Source organism: Perissodus microlepis, chromosome 2, assembly GCF_051167445.1.
Source record: "Perissodus microlepis isolate ML-2025 ecotype Zambia chromosome 2, ASM5116744v1, whole genome shotgun sequence".
Lineage (NCBI taxonomy): Eukaryota > Metazoa > Chordata > Actinopteri > Cichliformes > Cichlidae > Perissodus > Perissodus microlepis.
Window position 1 is genome coordinate 2,672,530 of NC_140462.1, and position 13,029 is coordinate 2,685,558.

Genomic DNA, 13,029 nt, shown 5'->3' on the forward strand with positions numbered 1-13,029 from the left:
TTTCAAGGAGTGTGAAAACACACAAAAAGAAATCTTTTGTGTTGTGTACACGGGGTGACTGTCAAGTTTAGAGGTATCGGGGCACCTTGTGGTCAGATCAGAGGTGTGGTGTCATATGTGTGGCTTCCTGCCCGATGAAGATTAAAAACCTCACATGTCAACACCTTGCACAATTACACGGCACTTTTTTTAAGGGCGGCATTTAAACCATTTTCCAGCTGCTGTCAAGTGACTGATTCACACATTTATTTTGGTCAAATGTGCAATATAAATAGCTCTGCTTGTTATGAAGAACATTTTTGCAGTGACTTGTCTCCCACAGCATGAGTGTGTGTGTGTCTGTGTGTGTGAGAGAGCGCTCCCTCCCTCCACCTCTGCCTGGCTGTCAGCTTGCCTCGACCACGTAGCAGCTTCCTGGCAGCGGCAGCAGCTTGTGTCTACTCTCCCTCGCTCTCTCTCTCTGACACACACACACTCAGTGTCAGTAGCCTATGTAGAACCACGTAGCACCACCTTTGGATTTTAACCACCAACAGCACCAGCCCAAGCGGCAATGGATCTCTTTGAATTCGACTTTTTCAGAGACTGGGAGCTTGAACAACCATGGTAAGTCCTGTGCGCGCAGCTTTATATTGTTATGTGTGTGTGTGTGTGTTTATAAAATGCATGCATGTGTGTGTTTATTGTGGAGGGATGGCCGGACATGCTTTCTGGGGTATAAATAAAGATTCTTGTATTTTTGTCTGGAGATGCAGCCAAACTGAGTCTCGGAGAAATCGCGCACACCGTCTTTCTTTGTCACCGTAAAGCTGCCGTTGTTGCTGGAGATGAACCGGGAGGCATGCACACGCAGTCTGCACACACACACACACACACTATAGGCAGCCAGTGCAACGCCGGCTTTTTACTGTTTCGTTGTGAAATTAATAATAATAATAAATAAAAATAAAACGTTCGGCGTAAACGTGAGACCGGACACCGGGGAGTGTGGCGGAGCGCTGAGCAGGGAGGGATCGGAAAAACGTGAATGAACTGCGTCCCCACAAGTTTGGGCAGTTTAGTGTTTGCTCCATTTCAGTCCCTAAAGAATCACGTGTCCTGGTGACATTTCAGTTCAGCTCACCTGGTGCAGCGCAGGTGTAAAGGCGCAGCGTCACATCCATGGATGCATAGCGATGGAGTGATGACGCTCAGTCAGTGTTTGGCCGTGTGTTGACTGAGCATCACTGCAAAGTGGTTGTTACTGTAAACGCTTAAGGTAGATCATCCCCATCGTTAAATCCAGTACTGTTGACAGCATTGAGAGGTCTGTCTCAGCCTCGTGTTGTTTGGCACACTTGGTCCTTTTTTTGTTGTTGTTGTTGATTCAGAGCTGAACTCATTAGTTGACAGTCAGGACGAACACTTGACTGTAATTTTAAAAGCAGTAAACATTCTTCTGGATCCATCCACTCTCACTGAAAATGATCCTCAGTGAAAATCAGCACATAAGTCAGCTGGTATCTGCTCGCTGTTTATATATCAGGACCTGATATCTATGGCAAGACATTAAATGGACTGGTTCTTATGTAGCACTCAAAGCACTTTGTTCTACATCTAAGTGCTTTCTTTCACACACACACACACTCTGATGAATGCATCGAGAGAAAGTATCTTGCCTGAGGAGAATTTGGCACATAGACCAGAGCAGCCAAGGATCGAACCGCCAACCTTCATGAATAATAGATGACCTGCTCTACCTCCTGCCATCCTGTTAAAGTGCAGCACACGAGTGGCACAGTGGTGAAGCGGTTAATACTGCTGTCTCACAGCAGGAAGGTTCTGGGTTCGTCCCTTCCTGGGACCGTTCTGTTTGGAGTTTGCATGTACCGTCTGCGTGGGAGCTTCCAAAGGCTTAAATGTTAGGTCGAGACTAGAAAAGCGCATTGAGGTGATGCTTTCTAACTTGAATAGCTGCATAAAGTAGATTCATTTCAGGACATGTTTGGAAAATGTTATAGTTCACCAATAAAGAAAAACATTTAAGATGATGTTATTAATTATATCTCTGCTGGTCATAGGGCGACAGGTCACCCATCACAGGGTTAACACAAGCGAAACTACAATTTACAATCTCCACCAGAACCTTCCTGCACTGAATCCCACACATTTATATTTTGAGGCTTATTTTTACTTTTTCATCTGTCTAAGACTGTTGACTTACGTCTGGATGGTCCGGTTGCTTATTTTGAAAATCCAGTTGCTGCTCCAGGCTTTACAGTACAGTGTTTCCACATAGGCGGGCTGGTCTGGTTGTTGTCGTGACAGTCCTTGAATGTGTCCGATTCCTCCTGGTGTCTGGAGATGTGCTGTGACTTGGAAGGCCACATAAAGCAGATCTTGCTGGGTTCCCAGAGACCACAAGGACTACTGTCACCAGCTGTAGTCCAAGACACTGGAACTGAAGTCTCCTGTTGCTCTATTGGATACTGTCACTAAGTATATATGGTATTATTTATGCATTAAAAGGCATGGGTGTGCAGTGCAGTATAATTGTATGGGAGGCAACAGGCACCGATCACTGCACCACCACGCTGCCCCTTTATAAAACTCTAAAATCTGTATTATACTATTAATCAGTATCAGTGGTACTATCATCTATAATGAAAGTCATTCTTGTGGATTCTGCTCCTCCTGCATGCCTCTGTGAAGTCATTTTCTATGCAGTAGAGGACATAAGAACAAAGAGCCACATGGGGAGAAGTGCTTTTTAAGTCTTTTAACTCTATGGAGGCCTAAAAAGATGTTGGGGTTTTCAAAAAGATGATAGAGAGGCTGGAATCTGCAAGAAGTTAAACATAATTCAGTCTCTCAGCGTGATTTGGAATTTATTCTCGCACTCATTTGTGCAGAAACTGGGCGTGTGGAAAGTAATGGAGGGGCAATTTGAATCTTTCAGAACACTTTGTCAGGCTCTGGTTGTACTGGTGGGCAGCTTCCTGTTGAGGTCACAGCCTCACCTGCAATTCATATTACAATTTTTTTTAATTCAAAGTAGTTAATTTTGCCTTTCAATCAGCCATTTATCATCAACCCTGGAATTCTTTTTAAATAATTGCTCCACTTACCGATTCAGCAATCTGATGCAGAGTCATGTGCACGATCAGAAACAATGCAGGCAGAATGCTTCATACATGGCGTCATGTATGCATGTCATATCTATATAAATATATATATGATTTTATTCTTCTGGATTAACAGCATTTTTAAAATATCAGCTTTTATTAAAAGATTATCAAGTGTCTCACTTCATGCTGCATATTTCTTGTCACTTGGTGGAAACATTCAGCAGGACTGTAGGAAGTAAGGTATATAACAGTCAGCCTTTCCAGTCTAACTGTGTATTACAGAGGGAGCACAATAACTTGGCAACCACGCTGCTGTTTTGAATGCGTATTCCAGCAGGGAGAGTCTGAGCGGGGAAAGTGACACACACTGCTGTCCCTCAGCAGCCACCGTGGAAGGGCCCTGGAGCAAGGTACTTAACCCCCCGCTGCTGGAGTGGAGCTGCTCAGGGCTCAACAACAAGCTCGGGGTGTCTACACATGTAACCCTCCCCCTGCCACCACTCCATCACGCCAGAGCTGTCAGGTGGTCCTGATGGGAAATTGGGCTCACACTAAAACGGCTTTTAGGCCAGAAAGAATATGAAGAAAATACAAGAAAATGTTTTTAGGAAACTGCAGAACAATGAAGGCAGCTTATGTGTGTCGATCAGCTTCTCCCTCATTTAGAATTAAACAGTCACAATCTGGAAACATCACGCCAGCTCTGTTTATGTAGCTGTCTGTGGGTGTATTACAGCCAGCAGGTGCCACCTTAGGGGTCTGGACTCATCCAAGTGCCCTTGAGGGAGTCACAAGAAGCTGGAAGAAAAATGCTTTCTTCTATAACAAATCATATTAACGTGTCAGATGTGATCCTAATCTTTTATGTTTGTAGAAGAAGAAAAATGGAGCACTGGGGTCCACAGTGTAAGCAATGATTTTATTTATGAGAAGCCCTACGTAGGGTTGAAGCACCAGGATTTGCCAGTCATATATTTCCTTCGCAGTGCTGGTCATGTTGTTAAAGTGTGGCACTTTGGCAGGGCGTGTTAATTTCCTGCTTCTCACAGAAGTCAGTAGAGTTGGCTTATTTAAACCTGCAGATCGTCAGTATATTGAAGAATTTGAATCAAATCTGTATTTTGAACAATTCCTAATGAACATAAAAACTGAATGAACCTAAATAGAAAGGCGTCATATTCACATTTCCAATTCAAAAAGCAGCAGAAGGAAGCAAACGTTGAGTAATTCTCAGAGATTCTACATTAACAAACCGGTGGGAGCAGCACGCGCTATGCTAGCCCAGCATATTTAGCACGGGCCAGCATGTTAGCTCAAGAGTTTATCGGACAGGAAAACAGAGTCTTGCACACTTGCGTTTTTTTCCTGTCGTACTCGACATCAACTGCACAACAGGTCTCTGCCTCACTACGTTCACTAGCTGTACTGATAAGAATCTCAGACACCATCAGTGTTGAAGTCTCAGCTCTAACTCAACACAACAGGAAGGAGACTCTCCTCATGGGGCCGTTCAACCCTTTACAAGTACCGACTGTGATTCCCAAACAGGGAGGCCCCTAAATGATTAAAATAAAATCAAAATGTAATGATAAAAATGGTCCTATATGTTTGTTCAATCACATCAGCCATCATAGTCAACATATTGCAACAGAAAATATTCAGGCTAATTATTTTTCATCATAAGCAAAACAGGCAAAGTTTTCCAATCAGTAGAAGAGCACAATCCATCCTGGTGTCTTGAAAAAGCCGAATCCCTTCATGTGTTAAATGTATCTATTTAAAAATAAGAGTGTGTATGAAATGTACCTGACATTTCAATGTCGTCAGTTTGGAAGACACAAGATAATTCAAAATCAAGTTTAAAGGACTTAATCAATGTCAGATTGTCAGATTTAACAATACCCCACCCACGTGCTCTTAGTTTGTTAACTCTTCAATTTATGAACTTATGACAGGTGGAAAACCATAGAAGACCTTAACCTGGTGAAGTCTAAGTCATCACAGGTGGTAACCATTATCCTTTATTTTGGAGATTTGGGGGAAAAAATGTGAATAGCTTTCGATGAGAATGATTCTTTCCTGATTTACAAGCCTTGGAAGAACAGGTCAATACAAAAAGATTCAGCTAGCCCTGGGTTAGAATTAGGGTTAGGGTTGGAGAGGGCTCATCACCAATGACGGCTTAGACCTCAGAGGGTTAAGTAAAGACCATCCAAAAGCACCGTTAACAGAGTTTTTGCAGTTTTTTGTGTTGAGGCTACATGACCGTGCCAAAGATCCAATTATTCCACAATCTGGCTTATGGAAGATTGTGGAATAAATACGGTGTAATCAGAGGAGGAGATCACTGCAGCACCATTTCATTGGCCAACTGATCATTTGCCTTACACATGTTTTCCCCCACTTTAAACATCCCAAACCCCAAACAACCTTAAATCAATAAAAACAGCTAAATAAATTCAGCTGAAATTCAATTGAAGCATATTTCAGTTGAGAATGGAGGCCGACTTTTTTATGCTTTTCTTGTCCGATGTCGTCTCTTAACCATCGGCTTGTACCAACATCTCTAAAGGCCACTTTTGATGTTGCTGGCGACTCTGTGCTAATAAATGTTCAAATGGGCTCAGCTGTCCAAGATGATAACAAAGATAACGGCACCGCTGGAAGATGAGAACCAGAATGCAGCGAGTTATTTTCAAATAGATCTTCCTCCTGAAATTTTACAATGGATTTTACAGGCATAAAAGACGAAAACGCACCTTCAATAGAAACCACGAAAATCACTCAGATTGGAGTTAAAAGTCTGTCACGCGCCATTGATGTGTGGCTGGTGTTTGACAGTAGATTTTCCCTTTAAGAAAAAAAAAGCTGAGAAAGAGAAAACAATCTTGAAGCTCCCCCCTTTGTTAAATCTGAACGAACACTGTAGGTCTCCTCCTCCTCCTCCTGAAGAAATACCCTTTCATCTCTTCTCCTCTTTGTTGCTCTTTCTCCCTCCTCCTCCCATCTTGCCTCTTGTTTCGTTCTCTCGCTTGGAGATCTGAAGGCTTTTGTATGATTGTAATATGGCTTGCATTGAGCGTCGCGTGCTCCTCACTGTAATTGCCCATCATGTAGCCGGCTAATCATGGCAGTGGAATCTGGGGGAGATCGCTTTGAATGTTAATTGATGCTGATGGTGATTGGTTGAACCATTTAAGTAGTTAATTAGAGAATTGATTACACATATCCTCAGCATGCAATGATAAGTTTCCAGCTGTGTGTTTTGGAGCCTAAAAGTTCACATCTGCGGGAAGAAACACCGATTATTATTCTTTTTTTATTATTGTTGTTTAAATGCTGCAAGACAAAGAAAAGATTGTTGTTCAAAGGTGTAATCAAAGCTCTCTTTTCAGAACAATCCAGGGGAAAATACACCATGGCTGTCCCAAATATCGTGTTTCTCTTTTTTTGTAATAACAACCAAATTATTGAGTCTTCAGCTGGGCGGGGGAGGGGGATGACTCTGTAAAGTAATTTGTCTTTTGCATTTAATAATTAAAGATCTTTTTACAGCTACAGCTAATTTTATTTAAAATCATCATACATGTAAAGTTAAATTAAACAGGTTTGCTGATAGTCAAACTGCGGGGCTGTAAAATGAAGCCAACACAACACAAAAGCAAGTCAGTCCACATAGGCTCGCCTGCTTAAATCCCCTCTTTACATCAGAATTAAACATGTTTATAATGTGATAGAAGTTGGATACTTCCCTGTTCCCTGTTTATGATAATAGTGTGTGTTTACATCTCCATTTTAAGTTACATGAAGGTTTACGCCTGTTTGTTATCAACCACCTGTGCTGACTGACAAATGGTTATTGGTATAGACGAGTGGTCTGTGGTGACTTTTACCGGAGGGTTGAACAATTTTAATGCCTTAATATTATTTAACTGCAGGTTAAACTTACTGGGCAAGCACTGCTTTCCTTGCTTGCCCACTGAGATCCAGACTGATCCATTGAAGGTTCAAGGTTCAAGGTTCTTTATTTGTCACATGCATAGTCATACAAGTATAACACACAGTGAAATGTAGCCTGACACGCTCCTCGACATGTGCAAAAAAAGGGGGGGGGGGTAGAGGAAGAACATTATATATATATATATAGTATATACATTGGGTGAATGTGCAGTAGTAGCAGCAAGCAGGTGAATTCTGTACATTAATATGAATAGACATCTGACTATTTTACAGAATAGACAATATAAACATATTTGAAATTAAAGGAATTTGGAATGTACATTGTGCCTTGGTTTAGAGTGTCTGGAAGAGAGTCCTGTCTCAGTCAATTATAGATGATGTGAGAGGGCAGGTGTGTGTGTGTTTAGGGCCCGGATGGCTTGGGGATAGAAGCTCCTCTTGAGTCTCTCTGTCCTTGCCCGGATGATGCGGAACCTTCTACCAGATTGCAGAAGAACACTGATGACAGAAATTATATGTTTATTCTATTTATTTGTTAAAAATAATTAGCAGGTTGTCTGTACCTATGTGATGCACCAACTGTATGGATGCACAATTCAGTTCACCAGCCTAATTAACATGAGCTGATTGCCTCCCCACTCCACCGTCTCATCCAAAATATCATCGCTTATTATTCCAAAACTTCTAAAACTAAAACACAAATGCTGAACTCAAGGCTTTAAACCAGTTGTTTACAAACTAATGGGTGATGTCATGGTGGCCATGTCCATCTTTAATGTATAGTCTATGTTGTTATTTCAGCTATTTTATCACAAAGTGATGAATGGTATTTGGTAATTTTCTAGTCTTACTGACTATTGAAGGATTACAAAGATTATAAGTAGCATTCCTACAATCACACACACACATTCACGTGGCAGATTATTCTATGAACTTAAAACGCTTTATCTCTCACACATACATGCACAGAGAGACAGACTGAGGAGTGAATCAGAGACAATTTGGGGGTTTAATAACTTGGCCAAGGAGGCTGTGAGTAATTCCTTGTCCTTGTGTGTCGCAGTGGAGTAGTGGCAACTGTTTGTCCACAAAGGTGCTAGATTTGTGGATTCCAAAAAACTGAATCCCACAGTAGATGATTAAATACCCACCAAGCCATCAAATATTCAGAAAGTTGAATACTCAGGTCCGGCTCTTGAAAACCTACAAGAAGCGGTGATGGAATCTTTGGGGAAAGGAGGTGACAGAGTCAATGCATTCGATGTTCATTCTCACAGTCTGGTATTCAATCTGCCATCAATCCTCCCAAGCTCTCAGTCAGCTCACTCACACGTGCAAGCTCAATAAGTGCAAAATCATTCATCACACACTGAAATTTCCATCCTTGCTGTGTGATCGGCCTAGGCTTGCCAAACCAGCTCCACTTGATGATACTTCACACCCACATCATCAGCAACTCAGAGGCTGCGAAAGGAAGCTGTGTCTCATCCCAAACTGCCAAGAATTCACAAACAAATGCTTCAACCTGACAGCAGATAACACTGAAGGAAATCTTCTAACTGGGAAAAAAAAATCCATTTTATCCCATACTGGCAGTACAGTTATCCCACAGGGCTGTGAAGCGCCAGCTCTGTCAGCAGGTGTGAAGAAGCTGGTAAAAGTAGCCAGATCACCTGGACTCCATCTGGGAGGAAACAGTCACTGTCCGTGGTGCTGAAAAAACAAACAAACAAAGAAAAAAAAAATTTTTTTAGCTTTATTATTTTTATTCAAAGCTACACAAAAAACCAGATACCCTCATGCAAGTCAAAGTCAAATCTAAGGTTCACAACAAATCTGCTCTGATAATAAAAGCAGAGATGAAGAAAAAGGAAGCAACTCAAGGTTATAAAAGGAAACTTTGCTCTTTCAAAAGTGTTTTATAAATTTTACTCTAACCATAAATAAGGCAGCATTAATTTCATTAACAATCTACCAATCAAATAATCTTATATGGGATAAGATATAATTGTAACTATAATTATAACTTATATAATTGATAATGTCAATGTCAGTTTTATTTCTACAGCACATTTAAAACAAAGACATCACAGTTAGTGAACAAGAGAAAACAACAGAAAGGTAAGAAACTGTCACTAGTAATTAATATTAACATTATTAATATTACTCAGAATTAATTATTATTCAAAAAATATTGGCGATAAACAAGCACTCCCTCCTGGCTGAAGACTTGTCAAATATTATTACTTCTATAGTTATTTATCAAAATATTCACCATGACCTGATAATGACGAGTGCTGGAGGACTTTTTAGAACACTTGAACACTGTGAAAACACACATAAAACTGTATTACTGGCAAATGGTCCCTAAAATATTATAAAACATATTCTGCAAAAATGTTCCTCATCTGTGTTACATGGATCAATATTACTCCTGCAGATGTTTAAGGCTGAGCTAATCTTAAATACATTTTATTCTGTTGTAATTCTCCAGCATAGCAGCAGAAATAAAGGTTTGTGTCTTTAGAACTAACTTCTCTGTCATTAAAGTGTGTGTGTGTGTGTGCGCGCGTGTGTGTGTGTGCGTGTGTGTGTGTGCGTGCGTGCGTGTGTGTGTGTGTGTGTGTGTGTGTGTATGGGTATTAACATCTTCATGGGGACCAAAAATTGATAGTTTACTATACTTGTGGGGACAAACAGCCCTCATAGGGACCAAAATCCCGGTCCCTACGAGTTTGAAGGCATTTTTGAGACCTAAATGTTATGGTTAGGTTTAGGGTAAGGGTCAGGGTTAGGCATTCATTTTTTACGGTAAGCGGCTAGGGAAAGCATTATGTCAATGAGATGTCCCCACAAGGATATAAATACACACGTGTGTGTGTGTGTGTGTGTGTGTGTGTATTGGGGGTGGGCGGCACCTTTTATCAAGGCTTATCAGAGATAGTTGCTTAGACTAACAGGGGGAATTGCTAGGAATTCAAAAACCTGCAGAAAAATCTTCAACAATCTGCTCTTTTAGCTATTTTTTGGTCTCCACCTACTAAACGCTGCAAATGAAGCATGTGATTGACCAGAGGCTGAACCAAAAAGTTAAAACAACCCAAGAATGAGTTTAAAATGTTCTTCAAAGTTCTGCAGAAGTCATACTTCTTTGTGGGTCTCATGGAAACAATTGACATTTTTCACTATACGCAGGGCCATTAAGAAGCACTGCTGATCAAATATGTTTGATTAGAGCTGTTATAAGACATTGTTTCCAGATTTGAAAGAACTTGTCTGATTTGATGTACACCAGAAATCTTACTACATTTCTGCCAAAGAGTCAATTGTGAGGAGTTGATCCATTGGAGACTTTGATGTAAAATTATACAGATGTGTCTTTGTGGCTGTGTTTACATTTCAACAAGGAAGCAATGATCAGAATCTCCAAATTAACTCGAAATATTGTCTTAGCTTAGCTTTTAGGATTTAGTGCTCCACACTGCGAGCTGTAAACAGATAATACAACATATGTGATGTATTAGGATCCAAAATGATAACATAAAGCTACATTAACTGAAGAGTTCGAGTGTTTTACTTGTGTTCCAGATATTATTATCACTTTCTACTCACAGTTTACACTCTGTTTTAGTCTTTAAAGATCTTACAGCCTTGAAAAACGACGCTGCTGTTTTTCATTGAAGTACTGAAAGAGAAAACTTAATTGCATGATTCTTAAGAAACATAATTAAGTTGATGAAGCCTTTGAATTAACAGTTTGACACACAATCCAATTATGTTATCACATTACAGAACTCGTACAAAGACAGAGGTCAGCTGTTGAAACTTTACTAGCAGGTAAACTGAGGCTCAGTTGAGGGTTGGAGTATAGACATTGTAGGATTTGCACACGCTCCATATAAAGAGCTAAACCATCTGTTCACTTTCTTTAGTGCCTTATAAGAAAATTAAGAGTAACCATCTGGATGGGATATAAAAATCCTCAGCAGAACATTTATCTTGATCAGTGTAAGCATACTATTGGCCTCCCTCTACTGCTGCGCACTCTATTTTGTACGATGCCACAGAAAATTAGCCCAAAGGACGCCATACTCAGTAAGGTGCACAAACTTTTTTTTCAATTGCATCAAATCTTTGAATAAATCCAATAAGTGTTCAGTTGTGGAGTGAAAAAATGCATTGAGACCCCTCCAAACCTTTTTAGTCAGTTATCATAAATAAAGAGAGTTCACACAACAAATTACCACGACAAGCCTCAGATGGTAACACCCAAAAGGCACTGAGTGGCTCAATGAGGTGCGGTAAAGTCACTCATGAGTGCAGCCGAAGTACTTAGACGGAGATATCTCTCTCTGAGCGGCAATACTGTTATTAAAAAAAGCAAACAGTGTTAACACGTAGGTGAAGAGGCTTATGAAATAAACAGGTAGTTTCACATCGTTCTGTTAATGCTGCGCCAAAATCACAATTGCCAATACTAAAAGCCCTGTAACTGTTAATTAGACTATAAAGCTGAGCATAACTGTACAGAACTGAAACAAATCTCTCCCCTGGGATCAGATCTGTTGTGCTGTAGCTGCTCTTCTGTTATCGGCATAGTCATTGTCTTAGAGTGTTTCCCACCTCTTAATGCTCGTACTTACCTACGTTTCTATTGCCACGAGTCGTTTTTTATGTCTTTTTAAAGATGAGTTTTGTGGTAGTTTCTTTATCAGACAACGCACAGAGGAGAGATAAAGGAAGCATGAGCTGCGGCGGAATTTCTGAAACACATCTAAGCAGGGGAGCATAACTCATCAGGAAATAACCTGAGTGTTGCATATATCTGAAAACTGTGGCATAGCACTTTCTGGTTCTATAAAGTGTACGTGTTTATTTAGTAGTGACTTTATTTAATTATCTCACTATTTGCTTAAGATAATATTCGGTGGAATTTGGTGGAATGGGTCAGATTAGTTAGAGAGCTTGCTTGAAATTACATCCCCCAGTTTGTTGTTAAAGCTAATTAAGAATTTGTTTAATTAGTTGATCAAGTATTTGCTTGGAGTAACGTTCACTAATTTGTTGGGAAATTCTCATTAGTAATTATTGGAATTAGTAAGCAGTGTTTGCTCCGTAACACTAATTCAGGCAGGAGAATGATGTGTCATGATAGCAGGACAATATTGTTATTACGTTACATTATCAGGAATATGTGATAACATTGACTTATTAGTTACAACTTGGAGTACACGCTTAACCTGAGCTTAACATTTTATGTAGAGAGCGATGCATTCAGTGCTACAACAACAGTCACTGCTACTAATTAAATTTCATTTATGCATTTTTTCCCATCTGAACTGTTTTGGCAGGAGTTCCTTGTTTCGAAGGAATTTTGTAGATGTGTCTGGTTCTCAAAGTACCAATAATTCATTCATTCATTTATTCATGTTGTGAGCAGTTTTGTGTATGGTCATCAGAGTACTCCGTCTCTATGATGATGCAGAAGGAAGCAGGATGTAAGCGTTAGCTCTGTCCACAATCGCTCACTCATGCTTACTACATATTTAATTCAGTTTATTTATATAGCGCCAAATTACAACAGTTGCCTCAAGGCTCTTTATATTGTTATGTAAAGACCGGACAATAATGCAGAGAAAACAGAGAAAGCCCCGACAATCCAGTGACTCTTTATGTTAAAGTACTTGGTGACCGTGGGAAGGAAAAACTCCCTTTTAACAGGAAGAAACATCCAGCATAGTGGACTAAATAATGAGTTTGCCATTTTTTAGCACTGCCAAATGGATTTAATATACCCTGTACAGACTGTTCAGAGTATCCTACATTACCTCTCACTGTTCAAGAACAGAAGACCTTTGGGCGTTTCACTAGAGTTTCAAAAAAGAGAAAATATGCTCAGTACAATATGTATTTGTTACAGAAATATTAAAAATAAATGTTCGTAGTGGTGGATGCTATGCTT

At 40.2% G+C, this 13,029-nt stretch overlaps 1 protein-coding gene across 2 annotated transcripts in view; it reads left to right on the forward strand.

The window, feature by feature from the left end:
- Window positions 1-361: 361 nt before the first annotated feature.
- The window catches only part of aff2 (AF4/FMR2 family, member 2), a 189,934-nt gene continuing 177,266 nt past the window's right edge, over window positions 362-13,029 (forward strand). For both annotated transcript variants that reach the window (XM_084940141.1, XM_084940148.1), the window contains exon 1: window positions 362-606. In XM_084940141.1, coding sequence (XP_084796267.1) covers window positions 554-606 — 53 coding nt within the window. In that variant the 5' untranslated portion in view covers window positions 362-553. The remainder of the gene's footprint in view (window positions 607-13,029) is intronic.